This window comes from Salminus brasiliensis, chromosome 9 (assembly GCF_030463535.1).
Source record: "Salminus brasiliensis chromosome 9, fSalBra1.hap2, whole genome shotgun sequence".
NCBI classification, from domain to species: domain Eukaryota; kingdom Metazoa; phylum Chordata; class Actinopteri; order Characiformes; family Bryconidae; genus Salminus; species Salminus brasiliensis.
In genome coordinates, this window is record NC_132886.1 from 10102356 (window position 1) to 10130029 (window position 27674).

General features: G+C 43.0%; 1 protein-coding gene across 2 annotated transcripts; it reads left to right on the forward strand.

Annotated features, from left to right (window-relative positions):
• gal3st3 (galactose-3-O-sulfotransferase 3) lies at window positions 1-27091 on the forward strand. Of its 2 annotated transcripts, none has more exons than XM_072687362.1 (3): window positions 1-249; window positions 20898-20996; window positions 22194-27091. In XM_072687362.1, the coding sequence occupies exons 2-3, from the start codon at window positions 20902-20904 to the stop codon at window positions 23479-23481; spliced, it is 1383 nt and encodes a 460-aa protein (XP_072543463.1). In that variant the 5' UTR covers window positions 1-249; window positions 20898-20901; the 3' UTR covers window positions 23482-27091. The 2 variants fall into 2 exon arrangements, with proteins under 2 accessions (XP_072543463.1, XP_072543464.1); XM_072687363.1 differs by lacking the exon at window positions 1-249 and adding an exon at window positions 2740-2878.
• The last annotated feature ends 583 nt before the right edge of the window (window positions 27092-27674 follow it).

The following is a 27674-nucleotide window of genomic DNA, read 5'->3' on the forward strand; positions in this document are numbered from 1 at the left end:
TCCAGGAGAGAACAAAAAAAAATCCCAGAAGAGAGAGAGAGAGAGAGAGAGAGAGAGCATCCAGACCAGCACTGACGGTGCTGCTGCAGCCCTGCACGAGGAGCACGAAGCCTCCTCACACACACACAGACACACTCACACACACCGCTAACGCAAGAGGAGGAAGAAGAGGAGGAGGAGGAGGAGGAGGAGGAGGGAGGAAACGGCGGCGGACGCGCGCGAGACCCGCAGAGCCGTGAGATGAGAAAGGTGAGTGCTGTGTTTTAGTGTGTATGGTGTGTGTGAGAGAGAGAGAGTGCGCGCGCGCGCGTGTGGCGTGTGATGTATGGTCATTATCAGTACAAATGCTTTGGAGCAGTGCAAGGTGTGTGTAGCAGCAGAAATGCATGTGTTCAGCCCGGTGTGGTAGAGTTCGTGTGTGTGTGTGTGTGTGTGTGTGTGTGTGTGTGTCTGTGTATTTGTGAGTCGCTGAAGGCTCTGCAGTGGGACACAGCAGTCTGAGCTCCGTCCCGCATAACTGGGCCACTCACACACAGCCAGGCAGTCCATTGAGCGCGCCAGCGCGCACGAGCACACACATTTGCATGAAAAAATATATTTGCATAATATACCTAAAACTGTACTTCAGCATAACCCTGCATCCCCACATAGCTGCTCCTCCTGTATTCCCTCAGCAGTGTCCTACAGCCTGCACTGCAGGGAAAGCATCCCATCACCACATGCACCTCCAGAGTCCCCTCACCACCGACTGCTCTGATTCCACCAGTTCTGAAGAAACAGTAACGGGGTCTTTTGTAAGTTCATTAGTCCAGCAGCATCACAGCCATCTCACCAGTCTTCATTTCCACTCACTGTCAGTCAGAATGCCTCCAGACCCTCCTCACAGCTTGAGCTTGAAGTTTCTGCAGAACTGGAGAACCCACATTGGTCCACGTCAGAGAGAACACTTAAAAAAGTGAGTCTGAGAGGAACCTTTACATCAAGTGAAGGTTATTTAGACCTTTAAAAGGTTCTTCACACTGTGAGAGTAATAGAGATGTATGAGTCTGAGAGGAACCTTTACATCCAGTGAAGGTTATTTAGACCTTTAAAAGGTTCTTCACACTGTGAGAGTAATAGAGATGCGTAAGTCTGAGAGGAACGTTTCCATCCAGTGAAGGTTCTTTAGACCTTTAAAAGGTTCTTCACACCGTAAGAGTAATAGAGATGCATGAGTCCTTTGCATGTGCATGAGGAACCTTTCCATCCAGTGAAGGTTCTTTTGACCATGTAATGGTTCTTCACACTGTGAGAGTAATAGAGATGTATGAGTCTGAGAGGAACCTTTACATCCAGTGAAGGTTCCTTAGACCTTTAAAAGGTTCTTCACACTGTGAGAGTAATAGAGATGCGTAAGTCTGAGAGGAACCTTTCCATCCAGTGAAGGTTCCTTAGACCTTTAAAAGGTTCTTCACACTGTGAGAGTAATAGAGATGCGTGAATCTGAGAGGAACCTTTCCATCCAGTGAAGGTTCTTTAGACCTTTAAAAGGTTCTTCTCACTGTTAGAGTAATAGAGATGCATGAGTCCTTTGCATGTGCATGAGGAACCTTTCCATCCAGTGAAGGTTCTTTAGACCTTTAAAAGGTTCTTCACACTGTGAGAGTAATAGAGATGCATGAGTCCTTTGCATGTGCATGAGGAACCTTTCCATCCAGTGAAGGTTCTTTAGACCTTTAAAAGGTTCTTCTCACTGTGAGAGTAATAGAGATGCATGAGTCCTTTGCATGTGCATGAGGAACCTTTCCATCCAGTGAAGGTTCTTTAGACCTTTAAAAGGTTCTTCACACTGTGAGAGTTATAGAGATGCGTGAGTCTGAGAAGATCCAGTGGTGTAAGCTTCTTCACTCTCTTACACACACACTGCTTTTACGAAAGTGGATCAGTATGGAAGCAGGAGGGGTTCTTTCACAGCATTACTCAGAGAACCGTTTCACACACCTTTATTTAGAAGAGTGTGTGGCTGTGTCTTCAGCTTTGCCTAAAAAAAAAAGACATGGGGGAAAATACATCCTCTAAAGTCGCTGTATTGGAGATACCAGCTGCCCAAACACACTCCGCAGGGCAAGAAGAGCCCAAAGGCACCTACTGAATATGCATGTAGCTCCTCCCGGCCGTTGCAAAAAGCTGTGGCTACATCTGGTCCAACTTTCTTAAGATGTAAAAAAACTGGTTTGTCTGCGATCATAGATAGATAGAGTTTGAGGACAGTTTGACCCTTTTTGTTAAAGTGACCATCACTGGTGCCCTGTTATATTATTTATTTATTTTTGCTGTTTCCAAACTTTTATTAGATAATTATCAGTAACACACGTATATCTGAACACATACATATTCACAAGGCTTCCACATTAACCTGCAATGTCTTTTTCGTCTGTTTACCTCAAGTGATGCAAGGAGGACTGTCTTGCAAAAACCCACATGTCCATCTACGCCATATTTAACTTAGTCATTCTTTCATCATGAAAAGACCAATAGAAATGACCTGGACTCCAAATGACTGCCATTCAAGTTAAGAAGGCTTTTCCTTCTCCTCTAAAGTCCCCGTTTTGGAGAGACGAGCTGCCCAAACACTCCGCAGGGCAAGAAGGGCTCAAAGGCACCTACTGAACATGTATGTAGCTCCTCCCGGCCGTGGCAAATAGCTGTGGTTCAAAGCTGAGGTGGGAACTGATAGTGTTTCTGTAGGCGTGGTGGTTGAAAGCAGCAGCAGCAGCAGCAGCAGCAGCAGCGTTTCAGATATATGCAGATAACTAAGTCTGGATTTATTCAGTGGACGCTCAGCTGAGAGGACGTCTGAGTTCAGTAGCAGAAGTGGCAGCAGAGGACAGGCAAGCAGGTAAGGTGGTTTTGTCCGAGTCAGAAATCGGTCAGATACTAGATCAGTGATAATAATGCATTTAATTTTTGTATATTATAATGAAGCAGCCTGCTTATATATGCGTAGTATAAAAAAATATATATATAATATATATATAATAATAATAATAGTAGTAGTAATTGTAGTAATAAAATATTTATATAATACATAACAGCAGGTGCTGATGATGATTATTATTACTAGTATATCTTGTGATTATTAAAAAATTACATAAATAGTACATTCATGTCTGATGTTTATTTATAATAATAATAATTATTATTATTCATAAAACAATAATAACAGTTTATTTGTTAATGTAATGGTTAGTAGTAATAGGTTAAATGCACAAGATATAAATCTAGCTGTCTATATAATAATAAATATACATATATATGTACAATATTCATAACAAATAATATAGCAGTAATACAATATCTATTTATATCTATTTTCTAATTCCTATTACATTAATAATAATAATAGTCCTATATACTTTTATAATATAATTTTAGTTGTTATGGATGTTTATGATTTTTACAGTTTTTTTTAAAAAAAAAAAATAATTTTTTTAAGCTATTTTCATTGCTGGTAATGAACCTGACTGTTCCTTCGTTGTTTATTAAATGATGTTTATAGCTAAACTAATGTGACATGACCCTCAGTATAAAATAGTGGCTCTGGAAAGATGTATATCTGTGAAGGCCAGTAGAGGATTGTGCTGATTTGATTTTAGGGCAAATATCCCTCTACAGTAAGCAGCAGGAAGGGCTATTTACCCTTCGTCTCTCACTGAAGGTCAGTGTGATATTGTGTGTTTGTTGAGTTCTTTTTATCTTACATTAGTGTAGATTATTAATGGTGTGTTCAGCTGGACGAGTGGGTTCTGTAGAGGAGAGGGGTGGGAGAGAGACTCCAGTGAGTGCGTGGAGCTCCGACTTCTGGTTCACTCATGTCTTTTCTTTGTGTCTGTATGTCCACAGCTGTGGTCGGACACTTACATAAACCTAGTATTGGGCTTTCAGTGGTTTCTTTTTCAGAATAATAAGTGTACAAAAAACATCTTTAATAGAAAAAACATGATTGGCAAGTTGCACCTTTTGGTAGTCATCAAAGACAGGAGTCTGGCAGGAGTCTGGTTGGATATTTGACCACTGTTCTTGGCAGAATTGATAGAATTGGTTGGTTCCACTAGCTGACAGGCCTTCTTCACCAATGAGTTCATGTGGCAAGACCATGACAGATCCTGCGAGATGTACTCCAAGGTACTTAAACTCGTTCCACTAACAACTCCGGGTGGGTAAGCGTGGGTGAGACTGCTTGTCTGTCAGGTCTGCCTGCACTCACCAGTCAGGAGGATGAACGTTTGTAGTCCCTAATTGTCCGCAGCCCCTGCCACAGGGTTCTAGATCCACTCTGCTGGAACTGTGACTTCAGTTTCTGCGGCGCCGCTTTGCCTCTTTTCTCGCCCTTTTTACACTCGTAACAGGACGTTGAGCGATCTTGGCAAGTTGTGGAACTTTCAGCACCACTGAATTAATGAACTAAGTGAGTGTATGTATATTTGATGATGGAAAGCTTCAGTAAATGAAAACGTGTGCACCGGACTTTACCGATATTGTTGAAATTGCATCACGCATTGAATGAACAACAAGACATCACTGAAAGCCACATACTGCCACCACATTCATTTCCATGATTAGTGTAGATAAATCTCTATGTAAACCAACTGCTTGTGTGAGAGAGGCGAAGAGTGTGTTTATGTGTGCATTGGCATTTAAAGTGGGAACCTGATTAGCTGCCCTATGATTAAATATTTACTGGTGGTTTCTCCATAGCCGCAGAGAATTGTGTGTGTGTGTGTGTGTGTGTGTATTGGAGAAAGATAGAAGGAGAGAAACTCTCCATGTCTGTCTAAATGAGAAAGTACAAGAGAAGCACAGGTGAAAATGAGCCGCTGTGTGTGTTGTCAGTACTTTAAAGGGAAATTCCATTGATTTTTCCAGAGTTGTGCATAATTCAGTGGTTGAGATGTAAACAGAGTCACCAGGAATGATTTGGTGTAAAATGTTTTATTGCAGAGAAACTTACTGATTTATTCACCAGGGGTCACCATGTCTACACCACAAATACAGCCTTTTTATTTAATATCCAAAACCACCAGAGAAACTGTTATGCATCGCATCTCCAAAATGGCACCGTCTTAATTTTCAGTGGAAGTCAGTGTAAAAGATTACATTCCAGTTCATTCTGAAGCATTTCTATTGGTCCATTCATGATGAAACTTTGGCACAATGTAAAAAGCAACTGCCAGATTGACATTATGGGCTCTATCTTACATCCTGCGCAAGGTGGGTTGTGATGCTGATTGCTGTCTTAGACCCCGCCAACAGTCTATTTTCACACCTGCGGTGAACGGTTGAACGGTGCTTGCGAATGCATCTACGCCGATGGACATGGTGGTCTCGAAATGGGGTGTGTTCGGGTACATTTCTGGCGTATTCCTATCTTGGCAACAGAAAACAAAGGAGCTCCACTGACTGAAAACAACCTGGGCAGACGTCAGCAGTCAGACGTTCATTGCTATCTTGGCAGTGAATTGTCAACACACGGCCGACACGCGTACACCCCCGCTTTACACCATTGAAATAGCAATCCGCTAAAGTCAGACCACACCTGGCTCTTAAATAGAATGACAGGTTACACACGGATTGGTTTGTTGCACAACACACCCTTCAAAATAAGTAAGAGACTTAGTATATGCCTTTTACATGTTTTTCCAGTGCCCTGTATTGTTGATGATGGTGAAATAGTGGTGGTAAATCTGGGGGGTTGTGCCTATTCGTGACCAGCCTCTATCGGTAACGCTTAACGTTAAAAACATTGAGGCTGTTCGATGAGACCACGTCCTATTTTGGTTAAAATTGAACGGTAAAAACGTCTTTCTTTAAGTGCTTGAAAAGAAGTAATAATAAACGTCTTTTCTAACACTTTTTCACCTTTTATTTTCAACCAAAATGGGACGTAGTTTCAACGAACAGCCTCAATGTTTTTTTCGACATCTTTTTAACTACATAGTGCTGAGTGTTGGGTTAAAAAATGTTTCAGGCCAAAACTACATTAAAGGTCAATTTATGTCTCGCTCATCAGTGAAATCATGATCCCTGCATTAAACAGCGTCCTGTGATGTTGCTTCTAGAGGCATTCGTCTTTTCAGCTGTCTGTCATTTATGTCCACTGTAGAGACATTTCACACCAAACCACTTTAACTGACTTTATCATCATAACCATTTAATTATACAGCAATTCTGAAAATTGGAGGAATTCCTCTTTAACAAATTCACATAAGGTAACCAAGGGGACATACAATGAGTCGTCTCAGTTACCTTGGTTACCTTGGTTAACCTTTGCCCTGATTCAGCTCAGCTGGATTCCACACGCAGGGTCCATTTTCATCTTCTTTTGTCTGCTTTTTTGGTCTCCCTCTCCATTTTTTAATATTCTGTCTATTCTGCCGTCTCATGCTGAGTAAGCTTAAAACAGATGCCCCTGTACATGTATGTGTGTGTGTGTGTGTGTGTGGTAGCAGTTCACTCCCCATCCTGGTTTTTCATCTTGTCAGTGTAAAAGCGCTGGGATTCGCAGGGCGGGGGATTATACTGGAGTTGTTCTGGATTAGAGCAGAAACCCGTGTTCTGCTGCCGGCTGTCTGTAGTCGTCTGCGCTCAGCAGGTGAGGCGGCCAGCAGGAGAGCCTCCACACATTCTCCTTTCAGAAACGATTCAAGTGATCGGTTTCATTTCCACAGTTTCCCCCTTCCCCCAAATGTAGTTCACCAGACGGGACATGTTTACTGTCTGCAATCTGCCTCCAGCTTTCCACTGGAGCTATGAGGCTAATGTAGCCAACAAGTAAGAAGCTTACAGCAACCGTTTTAGCATTGTGCAAACTGCACTCGCCACAAACCGTGTCACGTTTTAAAGGAATCTCCAATAGACTTGCTTATGTGCTTTTTGAATCGGTTTCACTTGTCTGTACTTACATTAAATTTGTGGGAAAATAAACAGTATCTATTGACAGCATAGCTAAACTACAGTATGTCTGTGTATGAGTTTATCCTGTGCAGGAGAAAATTACTTACCTACCTGTAGAAAGATGTGCTTTTTTGTATATGGTTAATTTCTCATCTTAGTTTTGCAGAATGTACAAAAATACATGTTACACAGATTCACAATACAGGTTATTATACTAGGGATGCACCGATCCGATACTAGGATCGGTTATTGGTCCCGATACGAAGAAAATGATCTGGGATAATAATGTTGTTGAAAAATTAGGCCAAACCACAGGACCACAGGATCCATTCACTGAATTCGATTCCCGCACCGCCGATATTCTAGGCCTTAGACATAGACATAGATGCACAGATCATAGCAAACATCAAGCCTGTCTTCGAGCTGTCCTCAAATATCAGCGAGTAATCCAGCTCGGAAAAACAGCTCAAATCCACACACATGGTCTTCAGCAGCCTGCCTTGTTTACTCAAGAGCAGAGCAGGGGATCTCTTGCACACATGCAGACACAACAAAAGTGTCCAAAAACTACAGATTACATGTTTTTGTCACTAAATATCAGAATATTCCGTCGCCATTTTTGAAAGCCTGCAGGCTTTTCACAGACTTTTCTCACAGACTTAAATTTCAGTCAATGCTGAGGCCGTAAGTCTCTCCCACATGGCGAAGTACATGGTTTCTTCAACAATGGTGTTGGATCGGTAACGGTTATCGTCCAATACGCAAAGTTTATGTAACTGTATTGTATCAGGACAGAAAAGGTCGGATCGATGCATCCCTATATAATACCAAAAAAGGCCAGTAAATCAGAAACTGATGAGTACTACAAATAACTAAAAGATACCTTTACATAGAGACTATATAGCGTATATAAAATGTACCTTAAAACAGACTGAGTCATGTCACTAAGTCTTTAACATCCCACTTCAATTAGTAGCGTTATCGAACGTCCGCCTGCATTGTTTAACAGAGCACTCGCCGGTTTTCGGCCTCCTTCTGGTAACATGCCTGGAAGTCCCTGCAACATAGACTCTTTACCACGGCAGAGCGTATCATGGTCTGGTCCACTAGCAGAGAAGACGTGGAGCGTTTCTCCACACCACATCGCATCTCTGAATGGAGAGACTAAAGACTAGCATCTACTGAGCTTCATTTTAGAGGAGAATAAATCCAGCATGTTTAATTCCTCCCACTCGGTCCAAGTAAACATTAGCAACATTAGCGAGAGCCCTGTAGAAATGGTATTTCTACATTAAACTACTCACCAAGATACAGCGCTGAGGGGCCTCTAGGTTTCTCAAGGGTTTTACCAAGCTTAGCTGAGAACAATGTTAACGAAGTAATTCATGTTGATCTTTAAGTTTAACATTTTAACTGCAAATATGAGTAAATCTGTCCCAGCGTTCGACCCTCTGTTCACTCCAGTTCGGGTTAACTCTGGTTTTCTTGGTTGCCTCGTTAAAAATCATACATTACAAGCATGGCTTTTAGCTGGAGTTGGAGGTTACACCAAGCTGGATGGAGTGAAAACTCTGGCCAGTCTATTTGGTTGAATTGCTGGTGTATTCAGAAAAGGTCAGTAGCCCCAGCCAACACAACCAGAACGTGACCAGTTTAACGCTATTTACACTTCCATGTAAAAATGGAAACATGAAAAGGTTTGTGGCTTTGGTTGGGGTGTAAAATGCTCAGATGGAATTTAACAAGTCTATTTAACCTGTTATTTTACCTCAAAAGTTGATTTTCCTTTTATAAACTCTTCTTTTATTGACTGGTGTCCACCAATCTGATGGCCCACTAGAGCCACACAGCTTAACACAGCATAGCAAAGCAGAGCATTTGCTTTGTACCAAAGACTTTGGACTTAATGTTTGTAATTATTCCCGAGCCTTGCTGTCCTCTCTGTGTCATCTTAACATGGCATTAGGCTTTTAGCCTAGCACCCGCTTGCTTCACCAGCTTCCTAGAGCTTCCTAGCTTCCCTTAAGGAACACCTGCAGCCGCTTTTCCCTTCTACTGCCAGCTTTGCTTTAGCTTTTAGCCCTTTTAACCTCGCCTTAAAATAAAGCAACATTTTAGTGGTGTAAATATAATGAGTCAAGACTGTTACGGAACAGTTTAGGGGTTTGGAATAAGCCCGTTTTAGAGTGAGCTTTGTACTGGTTATTCTGGAGTTTCTATTCAGTGGAAAGACAACAGTGTTTAAAGTTTTACATGGTTTGTCAACTATGCCAAAGTAAATACAGCTTTCTATTTTAGAGCACCTTTAAATGTTATTGTCAGTTAATTATTGCATATATTATATATATACATCTTGTCATTTTCATTACAGCAAGACAGTAAAACAGTTTCGGCAATAAAGTTTCATCAATAAAGCATTGAGCTGTGGAGCAGTGGAAGTGTGTTCTTTGGATGATGGTGCTCTATCTAATACTTTTGTGATGAACTAGGGAGGCTGGGAACTGGGAATCTAGTAGAAAGTCTTCTACCCTGGACAGTAGAGACAGTTACTCCAACAAAATCTGGATAAACTCTTTTAATACTCTTGATTTCAGAAGAAAAACGAATGAGCAGGTGTCCCAATACTTTTGTCCATATCTCACATCTCCAGTGCAAACCAAGCATGTCTGAAGAAGGAGTTAACCCCAAACCCTGACCCTTGGTATTCTGGCTGGGTTATATGACTGTGCAAGGTTAAGTGCTGATCGCTGGATCGATGGATTTGTGCTCAACAGCTTATTTGTCTGCATTGTGAAAGTTTAGCTAAAGGCTTCAGATTGTTTTGAACGAACAGCTTAAATGAAAAGCCAACAAATAGTATCATTTCTCTGCTGCTTTACAGAACACTGCAAATCTGTTTAGTGTAGTTTTAAAAGAAACAGAACAGCCCAATCAAAGCAACACTATGTAGCAATTGTACCTTAAAACAGCAGCTCCCGAATCGTGTAGATGCTGCACTTGCTGTACTGTAGCAGGGAGAATGGCGTCTCTATCATTGCCACTCCAGGCCATTGCTCTGCTACTGCACTGTGGAACTCGGAGCACTATGGAGCTGCACAGGACCTTTCAGTATTACAGTCCTGTAAAATTACCCTACCACCTCAGTCCACATACTTCTTTACCTTCAGGTGCTGCTTCTTTATCCCTCAGCTTGTCAACAAATGTGTACAGCTGTCCATAAGGGATTGCGCAAAGCATAGCAGTGGAGTGAATTACAGTATATATATATATATATATATATATATATATATATATATATATATATATATATGTGTGCATATTTTAATTAAGAGACGTCTCTCGCTCCGAAACTCTTGCAGTCATATTTTCCATCTGACTGATAAAACCTGCGGCATGCAAATGATTAGAGCCAAGCTAATGGGGCTCTAGGGCATCTAAAGGTTGGCCATATCATGGCCTGTATCAGCACTGGCGTTCGATCCCTGGTGGTGCCACAGCCTTAAGTGGCTGAGAGTCCAAGAGAGCATAAAAATTGGCCTTGTCCACTTTCGAGTGAGGAAGCATATGCTAGCCATCCCCCTTCCAGCACTGGTGGCATTGTGTGATGGGTGATTATGGCCAGTATAACACCCAATACACTCCATAAGGGTTCTTTTCCGTATTTTTTTCTTTAAAAAGGCAGAATCTGTTTTGATGCTGTATAAACCATGATTTAAAAAAAGTTTAAGCATTTTAATGGTTCCACAGAAGAACCTCTTTGCCTGAAGGGTGTATCAGATTGCAGACTGCGGTATTACTTTCTCTGTTTGGAGCGTCTGGAGCATCTGGGGCTGATACCGGGGCTGCAAAACAACAGAAGGAAAGATCCTGTGCTTTTGGCTTTGCGCTTCTGCTCCAAAGCTCTCATTTGTAGTTGAGTAACGGTGATGTCACGTCAGGTCAGCGTCACTCGCAGTGTGTAAATACCTGCAGAGATGAACAGCTGAGTTCGCTGCCGCAGGTGACGTTCCCATGAACCTTTGCACTGCCGCGGTTTCCATGACGAAAGTCTAGCCTGGTCGAGGGCCGCAGAACATGAAACCTCTTGATGCGTGGAAAAAAAAATGTCCAACAAAGACGTCCCCTGTCAGAGAGAAGCGTCTTACGTTTCCCTCCGTCAGCTCCTGATCCGACATTTCAACTCCGACCTCGCTGTTCCAAAACTTCCAAATTAGCCTCTGTTGTGGCATCAGCCAGATTCCATTTCAAGGCTGCAGTTTTTATCTTCTCATCTCAGCCGGCGGGAAAAACATCACACCAGCGCTTTCTCTGCCGCTCTGTCTCACTTTGTCATCAGGTGCACAAGATCAAAATGAGCTAAAGTGAATGGCACTCTTTAGTATGATGGAGCATTGTGGCTGGTTTTTGATGCAGGGATTTCCCAGGCAGACTCGTGTGTTACAGAAGGCTCCACAGAGGGATTGAGTGTTTCTCTTTTTTTTTTTTTTTGGACCCTGTAGGCTCTTGCTGGCTGGCTAGGCAGCCCCCCTAGCCCCCTAGGGGATTAATTAAACTCTTTAGCCCCAGTCCTGACTCTCAGTCTGTTACACACATCCCTATACTGCATACACACCTCCTCCCCTTAACTCTCTCTCTCTCACACACACACACACACATAACCGCAGAAAAAACATCCTGTATGTTAATTTAATTACAACTTCATCTGGATGCTGCACAGATTTCTCAGTCATTTTAGAATCGGCAGCTTTCTGCGTTTCCGAGCGGCCTACAAATGACCTGAAACCAGTCAAGCAGCATTTCATTGTTTTATACATTGTGTAGCCAATCAGAAACCAAATGTTGTTGGTTGTATGTGTTATTGGAAACACATTAATAATGCATGGTGTTATACGTCTATTATTCACCAAATAGCCATAATATTAGTACCACTGACAGGTGTAGTGAAAACATTGCTGATCTTCATCTACAGTGACATCTATCTGTCAAGGAGTGGATCTACGTATTAGGTAGCAAGTGGACAGTTACAAGCTGGACAAATGGACAAGCATAAGAATCTGAGCCCCTTTGACAAGAGCCTAATTGTGATGGCTAGACCACTGAAGTGTCAGAACATCTTCAAGGTCATCAAGGTCTTTTCTGGTATGCAGTGGTCAATATCTTCCAAATGTTGTCCAAGAAAGGTCAACCAGTGAACTGGCGACAGATTTAAAGCTGTGAGTGATGCAATCTATGAAGGTCCCACCTCACAACTTACAGGACTTTAAGGACACATCCTCAAGGCTCTGCTGAAAACACCATGGTGCCAGATACCACAGGATGCCTTCAGAGGACTTGTGGAGTCCATGCCTCAAATGGTCAGATCTGTTATGGTGGGACAAGGTGAATCGACTCAGTATTAGACTTTTTAAGGGGTTCATTTTGGGGCGGCTGGAGCTGTTTTTTATTCACTGTTGTCCAACACATGGTCAAACCCATATCATGTGACAATGCAGTACATACTGGTATTTTGTCATATTCCAGTATACCTGGGAACAGTAGATAGGATCATGTCAGTTAATGGTTGGGCATGAATGAAGGTCTCTGGTCTCTTCTATCTAGAGTGCCTTAAGTCCTCATTTATATTTTGTCCTCCATCACTCCACACGTCTGTTCCCCTCTGTTCCCCCTATCTTCATTCACCCCCTCCTCCCCTTCATTATTTGTGGTCTCACGACGCTGAAGCAGTGCCGGCGGCCGTGCCATCTGCTGAGAGTCCATAAACACTGTGTGAAGGCAGAGGAGCAGAACAGCGCAGTGCTGATTGTTACATCCACAGCTTAATAACTCAATCTCCCTGCGGGCACACGCGCTGTCAGGACATGTCCCGTCCTCCAGGGGATTACTTAAGGGAGGGCTCGGTGGGATTTGAACCCACGACCCAGTGGGTAATGTTCATTAGCCTGTGCATGGCAGGACTGCAACTGCGGCTCATGTCTATAGCTGATTACTCTCTCCGCTGTGATTCAATAAATCAGCTAATCGAATTATTCCACCTTCAGACTTTTGACCTCTTATTTTGTCCTCATCAGAGTGCGCCCCCTACCTTCCAAATGTTGATACTCCCATTGATTCCTGCAGAAGCAGCCCTACCTCAGTAAGCCCTGCCTTTGCACCCTTGTTATCAGCTCTGTAACATGCAAGTTCAGACTGCATTATTATGATCATAATGATGGATTTTTGTTAGATCATGTGTAGAATCAAATTCATCTAAACACAAAAAGAACATCTGTGATGGGTTAGGATGTTCACACCACACAGTAAACTGTGATTGGTTAGAAGTTCATTTGTATAATGTATAAATGAGTGTGTGAATAATCTAATACTCACTATATTAGACACTCTTAGTTGTCCCACTTGTAGCTCATCTGAGCTGCACAGGTTGTGTTGGTCATCTTCTTGCTGCCCACAGGATGCTGTAGGCTGGATATTTCTGCTTGGTGGAGTACTCCTAGCCCAGCAGCACTGAGAGGTTTAAACACTCCAGCAGCACTGCTGTGTCTGATCCACTCGTACCACCAGCGCAACACACACTGCTAACACACCACCACCATCATGTCAGTCAGTATTACTGCAGTGTAGGGATGTCCCAAGGTTTTTTACCCCTCAATCCGAGTCTCTCAATGAGAATGAACTATCGTCCAATTCTGATCCAATCTTTGCATTTCTTTAAATAATACAGCCCCACAATTCAGGTAAGCTGTGCTAATCCATGCTGGTAGACAGCAGGAAAATCACAATTTTTACTATGAGTTTCTGTAATCAGACTAAATTCTAATCTGATCTGCTCCCTGGTTCTGAAAGTGCCGTTCAGAGCTGGTTTGGAACCAAAGAAAGAAACATGGTTCTCTCGCTGGTAGAACAGAGCAGGGGTGGTCATAATGACCGTGTATGTTGTCACTGTCACAAAACATTGTATCTCCAAAATGGCAGGAGAAGAAGATGCCTCCTTAACTTTCAATGGAAGGCAATGTAGACAGATTTTATTTCTAAATGATTTTTGAGCATTCCTATTTTGACGCAGTGTATAGATCAACTGCCAGATTCACATCATGTTAAAAAGTGAAAGTAAAAATGGTGAAAATGGAGATGTGATTTTTGCATGGCAGTGACAGTATGTGGCTTTTTTCCATAATTGACCCCCATTCAACTTAACTGACAAGTACAAAGGCAGACGCGAACCCTCTCAGTGTTTAGCATGTAGTTACATTAATGGCACAAATAAGAGGGAAAGCGGGCCAGAAAACCTTAGAAAGTGTTTTTTTTCTCAGAGTCTCTAAATATCTTGCTCTGTCTTCTTGTACCGCTGGGTAAAGAATCCAGCTACTCTTAAAAAAAAATAAAAATGTTAGGCCATTTAACAAGACCTGGCAGAGACACACAGCTTAATCCCTGATGCCTGCAGGGGGGGCGATGCCCAAACATAATTATTCCTCTCTTATTATTGCTATTCTAGCCTGTTATTCACCCACAGCAGCATAAAGACACACATACACAGCGTAAGGACACACAGACAGCTTCCCCGCATTTACAAAGAGGTCCAGGGTGACTCGTTTCTGCTTGTGTTAGTGTAACTCTGCTTATGCAGATGCACTAAGCTAGTGGCAAGAGAAGATCTCTTTCTTACACACACATGCTTGTATTCCTATCTTTGTGGGGTACCTCCTTTTACCTGTGTATGGTGTATATGTAACCTTGATTTCGGAAACCCAAAGCTGTAAATTAATTATATTATGTTTCTAATATTGGTGGGGGTTTTTTTTTGTGTGTGTGTGTGTGTGTGTGTGTGTGTGTGTGGGGGGGGGGGGGGTTACCATTAGGCCACCATTAGTCTCTAAAGACTGGATCTGGTCCCCACAATCCACTGAATACCTTACACACATTCTCTCACTCTCTCATTCTCTTATTTCTCTGACTCGGTCTTCCTCTCACACACACATACACACACATACTGACACACAGTCCTCACTAGTAATTTTAATTCGGAAGTGAACTCAACGGGAGGGAGAGAACATTCAGAACATTCCGGCTCATAGGGCAGGAACTGATTGGGTGCAGAGGTGTTGGGAGGCTTATTTATTTATTTTATTTTGCCAAAGACGTAAGACATACATGTACGAATTCTTTGCAAAAGGTACCTTTCAGTCTTTTTGAAATGTCCATAAAAACAGGTCATTTTGAATAGCCAGCAAGAGCAGCTTCCTCAGAGGCTCCTCATGAAGCTGCTTGAGATAATGCTAGTGGGTGAAGCTGCATGAAGGGGAAGAGGCAATCTAACGTGACTGGTATTTATGTTGAATCCAACTCTCCACCTTTTACATGTATGGCATTTAGCTAACACGCTTACCTACATTTGAATCATGTCACACTGGTTGTGGAGTTGGGAGTCTTTCCCAATGGCAGTGGTGGCTCAGCGGTTAGAGCGCTGGGCTGTTGATAACAGGGTTGTGGGTTCAATTCCTGGGCTTAGCAAGCTGCCACTGTTGGGCCCTTGAGCAAGGCCCTTTACCCTTTCTGCTCCCCGGGCGCTGGAGTTGGCTGCCCACCGCTCTGGGTGTGTGTGTACTCACTGCCCCTAGTTCACGTGTGTGTGTGTTCACTGCCACAGATGGGTTAAATGCGGACACATTTTGCTGTACAGTGTACACTGTACAGTGACAAATACATGCACCTTTACCTTTATGGGTGTAGTGCGATGTACTTGTCTGACTGGGAGAGAGTTGTTTCCAGACTTCCTCACTAAGTTAGATTTACTCATCCTCAAATCAAGAATTCTGTCACACTCAGCTCCTTGACAGTGGTCAGGGCATCTTAACGGCTTGCTCTTTGCATCCTTGTGTGTATGTGTGTGTGTGTGTAGAAGTCAGAAGCTGGCTGATGTGCAATTTCAGGCCTGCTGTCTGAGACTGATTTGAGGGATTTGGAAGATAATGCCTCCATCAAATGCACACAGCTCAAGGAGGCAGAGGAGGATTTCTTGCTTTATTAAACAGCAGGGCTCTCCGAATGAGCTCAGAGCGCTCGCTTATCAGCTTTTGTTTCAGTGTGGAAAAAATATCAGTGTTTTAACTTCTGTTGATTTATTATTTCAAGGTTAATGAACATTTTGAGTTTTTGGGCTGTCATTTAATGTGTAAATAGTTAGTATGTGGCTTTGATTGGGGAGTAAAATGCTAAGATACAGGTTTCACAAGCCTGTTTACAGCCCTGTTATTTTACCTCAGAAGAAAAAACACGGCTTTTCCTTTTACAGAGGGCTTGTAAAAAATGCTCTGCTTTTATTGGCTGCTTTACGACTTAATCATTATAATTAAGGATGAATTATTCCCAAGTCTTATTGGATAGTTTTGCTGTCCTCCTGTTGTGTCATTAGTGTGATGTGCTCAAATCAAACCAAATACCATTAAACACACATCACATTAAACAGGTGTTAAAGTGAGTGAAAAATGTAGGTGCACTCCTGGCTGTTTAGCAGTCTAGTTGCTTGGGGGTAGAAACTGTCATGGAACTGGCTGGTTCTGGCTGTTAGCAAGCTGAAGCCGGGGTAGCTTTTAGCCTTACTCTCACTTGTTTCTTCAGCTTTGGCCTTCTTTCCCTTCTGATGTGTGTTAAGCTCCAGTTTGGTTCAGCTGAGGTAGTCCAGTTTGTTTTTGAGGGAGCGAACATTAGATAGAAGAGATGGTAAAAGCTAGTGTCAGCTAGCGTTAGCTTTTAGTCTAACACAGATCCATATTTGTTCTACTTATTGCATGCCGAGTTTGAGCTCCCCTTCTGCGCAGGCCCAAACTGTAAGTTCCAACAGCAAATACAAAATTAATAAACTGTACTGTTTACCTCTGGAACATATGGGCTTGTAAACAACACAGTTTGACTGTTGGAAACTGGGATGTATTGGGGTGTATATTCATAATAAGTGACAGTTTTCAACCCTTAGAAGATGAAGTGTGACAGAATTCATTTCCATCAGCAACAAACATTATTTGAAGATGAGTAAATCTAATTTATTGTGTAAGTATAGAACAAATTATAGAACAAATTATCTCTACCAAACTGTAGCCCAACAAAACCATCCACCCAACTGTAGCCCAACAAAACTCTTCACCCAACTGTAGCCCAACAAAACCATCCACCCAACTGTAGCCCAACAAGACCATCCACCCAACTGTAGCCCAACAAAACTCTCTACCAAACTGTAGCCCAACAAAACTCTCCACCCAATTGTAGACCAACAAATCTCTTTAAAGTCAGAAAGTCTGCAGCAAGCCCACTTACTACACCATCGACCCCAGACATCTGTGTGTGTGTCCATGCATTTGCGACCCTAACAACCAGCACTAAGTCGCACAGTAAGTCACCTGTCTTCTCTCTCGATCCATCCATTGAACCACAATGCAGCCTCTCAGCTCTGTAGAATCACAGCCAGCCTCTTTGTGCTCCAAAAAGCCACATTTTAATTCAAACAAAAGCGAAGATCAAATTCTAATCTCACCGCTTTCATCAGGTTCATTCAGGCTTTGTCTGGAGTGAATGTGATAGATGGCGTATACGTAATGCAGAATGAATGGACTTTACCTGAAGCACCTTTGTTAGATACTGTATATTTGACTTCTATTACTTTGGGTAAAAGCGTGTGCTTGATGCTACAGGATTACACTGTAGAGATCAGGTACTCATCTTCATGACAAACTTAGGCCTTGCTTTAGAACAGAAGGTTGAAGTACTTTTGTAAACTGATCAGAGGATCGTTTACAGCTAAGAAAGCCCTAATCTACACTCTGATCATTACACGACAATACATTGATTTATTGTTTTTTTTATTATTATTAAACATCTTGATTTTTTAATAGTTAAAATATAACTACAGTCTTATAGGCATGGCATAGTTAAAATGTACCATCATGTGACATAGTGTACTATTATTTATGCGTCCATCATCCTCTATATGGGACTCTTTTGTCTCTCCCTCCTCTCTATCTCTCTCACTCTCTCTCTCTCTTTCAGGACTAAATCATGGTGTCTCTGTGCGATTCTCAGGTTTCCCCCTCTCTGCTGTCATATCTCTGTGGATCGTTAGAAACCCAATCAGGCCTGTTTAATTAAAGGGGGGGTTGTGGGGGGTGTTTTTTGTGTGTCCAGCGCTGAGGCACTCGCCGTTGGACTGGCTCTTAAATCCCTTTCTTATGAGCTTTAGCCTGATACTTGATCCAGCGGCATCCCTGCAGGCCCGGTGCAGGGCCCAGCGCTCGGCGGGCCGGGGGGAAAGCTTATGTTACGACTGGAAAAAAAAGCAGCCCAGCCGCGGCTTTGTGGTGCTATCTGTCCTGAGCATCGGGCCATGCTGCTCGGGTTTGGCCACCTGGTAAAGAGGGCAGTCCCGCTGAGGTCTTCGTTCTAGCAGAGCGAGAGATTAAGCGGCAGTTGAGACCAGCTGTTGGTCGGGTCTGTGTTTGCCCCTTTTTATTGATCAAATTTTGGCGTTTCGTTCGAAGAATCCTGAAGTTTTAGAGTTTTAATGCCACCTGCTTCATTAAGCCACATGTTTACAATCAATACACATCAGAAAACATAGTCTGCCCAAAAGAGTTTTGTCATTACATCCTCATATCTCTGCAACAGCAACATTGTAGGTGAAGAAATAACCAAGCTTTATATTGTATGTAGTTTAAGCCTTGTAGGTCTTGCATGGAATTATTTCTTAGTTACATTAAACATGAACACTCAGTTCTTATTGACTTACAATGTAAATAAAATGTACATGTTATATGTAAATAATGAAATAATTACATTCAAATAACTGTTATGTAATGTAATATAATTTATATTTAATGGATAGGTAAAATAGTAACTAATAACTAATAAATAACTAATGTTTTAAACCAATACGTAATGATATGGTTATAGATTTCAGTGATGTGCTGGACTACTAGTTCTAGATCTGCATTAGAGAGACACATTCATTTCTGGAGAATTACAGATGAATATAATAGAATATAATTTACAACTCTGTATGTACTGGGATACGTTCCAGTCAAACCAGCCTTTGTTGGTTTGTTATCAATAAAAAAAAACATACAGAAGTCCTCTTAAGAAAAAGTTACCAAAACTGAGGTTTCATAAATTATTAAAGTATGGGACCCAAAACAACCATGCAACCTGGTAGACTACCAAATTATATTATATTACATTACATTACATTTATAGCATTTAGCAGATGCTCTTATCCAGAGCGACTTACAAAGTGCTTTGATATTTACCCAAGAAGAGCCTTAGCTAGTTAGAATAGACTAATATTTCAAAGGATACCTCTAAGCTTAGACATTACTAAACACAGGACAATTAGGTGACCATAGAACTATTCGTCCAAGTACTCTCGGAAAAGGTGGGTCTTCAGTCTGTGTTTGAAGACAGCGAGCGACTCGGCCATTCAGACACCCAGGGGAAGCTCGTTCCACCACTTTGGTGCAGGACAGAAAAAAGCCTGGATGCTTGTCTTCTGCGGATTTTAAGGGATGGCGGGTCAAGCCGAGCCGGATCGGCTTTTGACCATTGCCATCAAGTACGGAGGGGCTGGTCCAGTCTTGGCTTTGTAGGCCAGCGTCAGGGTTTTTAATCTGATGCGGGCAGCTACAGGAAGCCAGTGAAGAGAACGCAGCAGTGGAGTGACATGGCTGAATTTAGGGATATTGAAGATGTCCCTGAAGATGAATATTATATTATATTACACTAAATCAGGCCAGAATTTCCATACTCTAATATAGCGAGATTACTATGATAACTATTGTAAATCATAAGTAATTTTTGATTATTTCTATTATTTTCCTTTTTCATGAATTGTTTACATAATGGAAAGGACCGGTTTTGATACTGTTGCAAATGTAGAATTGGAAATGTAAAACAAGCCTCAGACCTAAAGATAAATGTTGCATATTTGAATATTTATAAAAGTTTTATTAATTTCTTTTTTTTTTTTTGCTGTGACACTCTGAAATGACCTTTCAGTCTTTTGTAGAATATTGAGGAAAAAAAAGAAAACCTCTTGTTGGTTGAGCAATATTCACATACAGTCATTTAACTTGACTTAAATGCTTGATGCTCAACAGGCAAAGCTGTCATCAGGGCTAAGTTTGACTAGGTAATTGAACTTGTTTGATTATCTGAATGAAGCAATTAGGTGTAAACAGTGTACGTTCATAAATCCAAGGACATATTCTGAATATTAGTTAATGTGCTTGAGCTATAGCCTAATTCCACTTAAACACACAGCCAGAAGCATAGCTTAGCTCACTCCACTGACTGGAGCTGGGTATACCTTTCCAGTTTATCCTCCTTCATTAGCACTATGTAAGTCAGCACTATGCTGGGCCCTGACTTAGCCCTCCTTGTTTTACTATACTGAGGAGCGCGATAGCCAGCCCTTCGGTGATGGTAATGCTAATTTAACTCCTACATATCAGGGTTTGATCAGTGGGAAAAGGGAGCTTGTGTTAAAGGGTTATTTAAGATGGCTAAAGTGAAAGGGGAAGGGAAATGAGATAGTGTAATCGGGCGCCAGGGGCAGCCATTGTCATGCAAGTGAGAGTAGAGGAGGCCCCAGCCTGCTTGGATTCTTTCCCAGAATTCATTTGTGCTCGATGCCCTTGTCAGGTGACGTAGGAAAGCTGTCATCCAATGCTAGCTTCTAGCTTCCCGTCCCTCTCTCTTCCTTCCTTTGCTGTCTCTTTCTGTCTTACTTTTCCCGTCAACTCGTCTCACAAGCACGCACAAGCACCATCCTTCACAGAAAGCTCTTCGGCGTTGTTTTGCTAAAATGTGCTTGTGACTTGTAAATCAAACAGTGCTCAAACCACGAACAAACACACAAAGACATACGACCAGGTGTTCAATCAGAACCATCTGCCTATCTGTCTCTCTCTCTGTCTCTCTCTCAGTAACATGCGGGGAGAGATGTCTCAGAAGAAGATTTTCCTGGTTCTGGTGGCGATTAGTACCGTCAGCTTCCTCTTGCATCATGGGGGTCACCTCAGCTGGTAAGAGCTCCAAATACTAGAACAAATCTGTCATCCCGAATCCACTCATCTTCCTTCAGTTAAGACGAGGGCACACTATAGAACTGCAGCCCTGTTTTTTCTGTCTGGACCTACAGTAAACACCCTCCTAAGTCAAACACAGAGACAAACACATGCTCACTGTGAGCATCCAGTAAGAGATGTGATTTTCCCAGTCTGCAAGCTGTCGCCTCAATATTTTTCAAAAGAGTTTTTGAAAATGACCAGCAAAAGTGCACAAGAAGAAGGAAGTACAGGGATTAGCGATATCCAGGGACATGGGCAAGACGAAACTTTAGAGGGACATGTCCGGAACAACCAGAAAAACAGTCATGCCAAAATCTGAAGATAGTCACAACGGAAGATGTTAGGCACTTACTGAGTTACAGAGTACTGGGTTAGCCATTCAGGGTGGAAGTATTCAAATACTGAAAGCACTTTTTTGTATTTATTACGTTCTATCACATGAAGGACTATCTGCAAAATACACGAAACACCTGCTCATTCAGTGTGTCTTCTGAAATCAAGGGTATTAGAAAGAGTTTATCCTGCTTTTGTTGGAGTAACTGCCTCTATTGTTCAGCAAAGGTTTCCTACTAGATCTTGGAGTATTGACGTGAGATTTAGATTTAATTTGGTGAGGTCAGGATGTTGGATGATCACCACCACACCTCATCCCTAGCTCCTCAACCCATCTTAAACGTGTTGGATGAAGCATCATCCATCATTCCAGAGAACGCTGTCCCACTGCACCACAGTTCAATGCTGGGGGGCGTCACACCCTTCTTGCCCATTCTTGTTCATGTTTATCTGCTCCAGAGGATCCTGATGAATTGAAATTTTATTCTACAGGGACAGGACAGGCAGTCCTGTCAGCAATAGGTGCAACTTAATGTAGCTAAATGCAGTCATTAGAAAGTGTGTCCGCAAATATTTTAACATGTAGTATAATCATTGTGTACCTTTCTGTTAGCTTTGTTAGCTCATTAGCTTATCTCCCTTACTTATATAACATGAAAACCTATTGATTTCCCTTTAGAAAATACAGATTAACAACAAGAACAGATAGCACATACTTAATGTGTGTATAAGCAGTGTAAGCCATTCAGCTGTCAGCAAGTCGAGGATTTTGGAAGTCTTTTTCCCACTGGCCTTAAGAGAAACTCTGTCTTTCTACAGGACTATAGAAGCATTCCGGCTGGGCTGCCCATCCCTGCGGCCCTCCTTCTTCCAAGACAGCAGCGCTATCTCGGGCAGTCCACGCCCAAGGCACACCAGCGTGGCCTTCCTGAAGACGCACAAGACGGCCAGCACTACAGTGCAGAACATCCTCTTCCGCTTCGCCGAGCGCAACAATCTCACGGTGGCACTGCCCGTCACCACCTGTGACCACCAGTTCTGCTACCCACGCCTCTTCAGCAGCCACTTTGTCCACCCGCACACCACCCCGCCGGACATCATAACCAACCACCTGCGCTTCAGCCGCTCCGAGGTGCACCGCCTCATGCCCAACGACACCATCTACATCACCATCCTGCGGGAGCCGGGTGCCATGTTCGAGTCGTTGTTCAGCTACTATAATCAGTACTGCCAGAGCTTCAAACGTGTCCCCAATGGCTCCCTCGAGGCTTTCCTGGACCAGCCCTGGTCCTACTACCGCCCGGAAGAAAAGGATTCCATGTACGCTAGGAACACTCTTACCTTTGACTTAGGTGGTGACAAGGATCGGCCAAGGGCGGATGTGGCAACATACGCAAAGCGCTTCGCGGCGGAAGTGGAGCGAACCTTCTCGCTAGTCATGATTGCAGAATATTTTGACGAATCGCTGGTCTTGCTTCGACGCCTGTTATCGTGGGATTTAGAGGATGTACTCTATGTCAAACTCAACATGCGCATTCCTTCCTCGAAGAGCAGCCTTTCTGACGAACTCACGACCAAAATCAGAGCCTGGAATGCCATCGATGCCGTGCTTTATGACCACTTCAATGCCTCGCTGTGGCGACAGCTTAATGCGTTAGGTCTAGCGTGTGTGGCTAGGGAAGTACAGCTCCTGAGGCGTGCCCGGGATCAGCTGGTGCGTGGCTGCTTTGGCGGCCGCATGCCTCAGCTGCGATCGGCTGCTCAGATCACCAACAAGGACCTGCGGCCCTGGCAGCCCAGTGCCAAGGTGGGCATTGTCGGGTACGACCTGCCCACTAACGTTTCGAAGAAAAGCTCAGGCCTGCCTCAGGACATGTGCCTAAAGCTCATCATGCCCGAAGTGCAATATACGCGGCTATTGCTGCGCTCGCAGTCAGTACGCTACCGGAACAGGTTTCCATTACGTTCCTCCCAGCAGACACTGAAACTCTCGGGGCAGCACCGGGGACCGTCCGCCCCAAGCTCTACCCAGCGGCCTTCGGGAACATTAGGTAGAAGCACCAGGGGAACTCTACGGTTCTCCCAGCGGCAATCATTGTCCAATTAGCTCCATCTACTTTCTCCTTTATTCATGTAAAACCAGACTTGCAGGGAAAGATCTCTAAAGGACAGGAAGCTATGGGAACACCCGGGACAATGCCTGCCATTCCCATTAGATCCCCCTCCTCAGGACTGCGAGAGACTAGGTGGCCTAACGGGCCTCACACTCTCAAACTCAGCCCTGCATTGTAAGTGTAAGGCTTAAAGAGCCTCTCTGATGGCCCTGGACTCTGATAGCTGGATCTGAGAAGCTCAGAAAGGCCAGCTTGTATGTGATGCTCTTTGTAAGCTGTAGAACATGACACTATACAGTCCTAAACAAAGAAGCTCACACACACTCAACCATGCACACACATTCTGCCTCTGCAAGCACATAGACTCAGGCCATGTTCTCATGCCTCTGGTCTCTTGGTCTCTTGAAGGAGGAGACATCTAGGTTTAGGTTTGCCTTCACCTTCCAGCAACGTAGGACACTGACAGAAAAGCCAAATGATGTTTAGGCATGCAAGGAATTTGCAGACCATCAGGCCTACACCATTAAGCGTGTGTATGTGTGTGTGTGTGTGATGAGTGTGTTCATCGACGCTAGGCAGAGCTGCGCATCAGCCAAACGATGTGGTTTTGTAAACCATCCCTGTGCTCGTAGTCTCAACCCCGACGCGCTCCCGACAGTTGGTGATGATGCAACCCTCTCAAAGGACGTGAAGCATTTAAATATTTAATCATTTAATCTTCAGTCTTTCCTTGGCCGCCGCTTGGGTTACACTGGCCTGCATTTCATGAGAGCACACTGGAGCATGCCAAATTGGCACAGAGCAGAGGACGGCAGAAAGAATTTAAAAGGATGAGCACAGTCGAGGGCAGATGAAAGAATCTCCCATCACGCTAGTGTTCAGGCCGAGGCTGCTCGCTGAAAGCAGTTTTGCTGGCACAGTGACTTTTTTAAATGTGAAGAACGACAACGACAAGCAGTACAATGTGCTCACACGGTCATGTAAAGTAGACAGAAGACATGATTTGGTGTCATGTTTGCCCATGTTCTCGCCAGGAAAGTCTCTATTTAAATTTATTTAAATTAATTTAAACATATTTTTTAAATCGCCTTTTTATGCTGATCATTTCTCTGGAGCAGAGGTCTTCAAGTCTGGACCTTGAATCCATGTTTCCAGTCCTGGACTTTGTGATCCTTGGTAGGTGTGACACTACGTGGCCAAGGAGTCATCTTAATTGTTCCCCTAACTTCCAGCGAAAACAAGACCCAGGACTGGAAACCAGATTCGAGGTCCAGATTTGAAGACCTGGGATTTAGAGTATATGCACATAGAGTATGTGGACAGTCACTTGTTTGCGACGTCAAGTGTGTCCACTGTGATTCCGCTCCATACCACCACTGGGAATAGTGTGTGAACTCAAAAAATGTCTTCTCATGGCATTACTATTATTATTATTATTATTATTATTATTATTATTATTGCTGTATTTACAGTGCTTGTGCAGTTATTCCTAGGACCGTGAACTTAATGTCCTAAACAGCGTCTATGAGTCAGAGTGTGCTTTCTGAATCTATTGATTGGGCTCATTTTATTATGCACATCACACAAGTATTTGGAGCAATAGAGCTGCTATCTGAATATGAATATGTGTTATTTAATTGTACGTCTTACCCAGCCTGTAGACTATAGACACCAAGGTCCTGCCTACACCTAGCATTAAAGTGTCTGCTGTAGTCAGCTGTCATCCTCGATGGACCCTTGATGTACCACCATCAGATGGTTTTGTCTCCATGACAGATGAACTGGAGATCTGTGGGAGTAGGTCACACTGCCCATTGGAAAAATGTATGAAGAAGTGGGAAGGTGTGAATGCTCTGGTTTGTGAAGGTCAATGGGTCATTCTGTGCCAACCCATCCAGAGCCTGGCAGGTCATGGCACATAAGCCTTTCATAACAACTGATTGAAAGCTACACAAACATTTATAAAGGCTTATTTCAACAAGTGTCATAAGGCACCTCAGGCACTGGTAGTGTAGGTGTAGTCAAGTTTGGTCAACTTGGTCGAGCAGTTTCATCAAGCTGGTTATTCTGCTCAACCAGTTTGGTCCAGCCAGCCAATCAGTCTGGTTAAGCTGGTCAGACTGGTTAAGTCATTTGATCATGTTGTTTGACCAGCGTGGTCACACTGGTCATACTGATGGACTAGTTTGGTCAACCTGGTCTACCAATTTGTTCAAGCTGGTCAACCAGTCTGGTCAAGCTGGTGATACTGGTGGTCTAGTTTGGTCAAGCTGCGAGACCAGTTTGCTCATTCCTGGTCATTCTGGTCGACCAGTGTGGTCAAGCTAGTCATACTGGTTAACCAGGTTGAAAACATATCCTATGGTGGTCAAGAGCTAAGATGGTCAACCAGACTGACCAGTCTGATCAGGACAGGCTGTTTTATTATAGGGAAAGCCACCCTAAATAAATTAGCCTGTGGAAATGTATTAATAAACAATTAAACATCTTACAAATTATAGATTTATACTACTTATTAAGTATAATATTGATCAATTATAATATTTATAGGATATCTTTAAGCTAAATTAAATATAAATATTATTTTTGCTCCATGTGAATATATGGTGTGACCTGCCATGCCCTGGGGGCGAGCAGTCATGGAATGACTGTGATGTGAGTTGCAAACTGGGCCACATACCAAACCAACACGGTGACATCCAACAAACCTCAAGAAGCCACTATATTTGGGGGCAGTGTTAGGCTATTCATTACTCATGGTGCACTAATTACAGATGATTAGTGTTATGCGTAAGTTTCCATTGATCTGCACATTGTCTTTCCCTCTCCTGCAGAATAATAGGCCATATTACCACAGAATGAGATGGAATACTGTTCTGCCGCGTGCTGTAATACTGGGCACTGCTGGTGAACAGCTGAGGTTCAAACGCATCAGCCCATTCACACCTTCTGCTTCACACTCTGGGCTGCAAATCTTATTCAGCTCGCTCGGGTGTGAGCAGGGGAGAGTGAAAGACAGTGTATTTTCACCCTTTTTCTCGTCTCATATTGTAATAGAGGGCTGCTGTCAAGACTTCAGCATCTGAGAGCCCTTCCCCTTTCAATAAGTGCTCTTTGATTGTACATATCTACATACTGTATATTGGATGATAATTCTCCAGTGCTTGATTTTTTCCGGCGGAGGAGAAGGCACAATACCGCTCGTTCTCTTCGGGACTAGCTAAAGTCTACAGTTGTGAATAATCTGTCAGTGTTTGTTTTCTTCTTGTCATTATCTGATTTGAGATGAACTGTAGGATAAGCTTGGGGAACGCTTATGAAATGCATGGGACTGTTCTCTGAAGGACCTCAAACCAAACATGACTGTGTCATTTTCTGTCTGTGGAGAGAAAGACAGAGAGAGATTTCGTGTTGCACAATGCTTTACGGACCTGTTATAATATAACACTGAATTTATTCCATGAAGTTCGTTTTTAAACAGTATTTATTCATGAACTGTGATCCAGTGGGGGGTTTTATCTTTCTTTCTTTTTGACCAGGAGCATTGAACAAGATGCTTTTGACAATCAGAGCTAGGGATTCCAAAGCCCTGTGCTAAAATGTGAGAACTGAAACCATTAAATCTTCAAAATGAAAAATCACGGCTCTGGTGATCATTTCCATTCTTCCATTAGTTTGGCAGCCTTGATGGTCGCAGCCACCATATGTCCCTCAATGACTTCCACCTGTCTGTGACTGACCCAACGTCAAAGACCATCTGTTTTAATGGGGCGTTGGTGGCTCAGCGGTTAGAGTGCTGGGTTATTGATAACAGGGTTGTGGGTTCGATCCCTGGGCTTGGCAAGCCGCCACTGTTGGACCCTTGAGCAAGGCCCTTTACCCTCTCTGCTCCCTGGGCGCTGGAGTTGGCTGCCCACCACTCTGGGTGTTTGTGTACTCACTGCCCCTAGTTCACTAGTGTGTGTGTGTGTTCACTACCGCAGATGGGTTAAATGCAGAGGACACATTTCGCTGTACAGTGACAAAAACGTGCACCTTGACCTTATTTCATTTTCAGTCGAAACAGACATTAAGTACATTTTTAAACATTAGAAAAAAACAGAATGTTGCGCAAAAGCCATGTATCTCAATTCTGACTAATTTTTCCCTTTTTGAAATACACTATATGGACAAAAGTATTGGGACA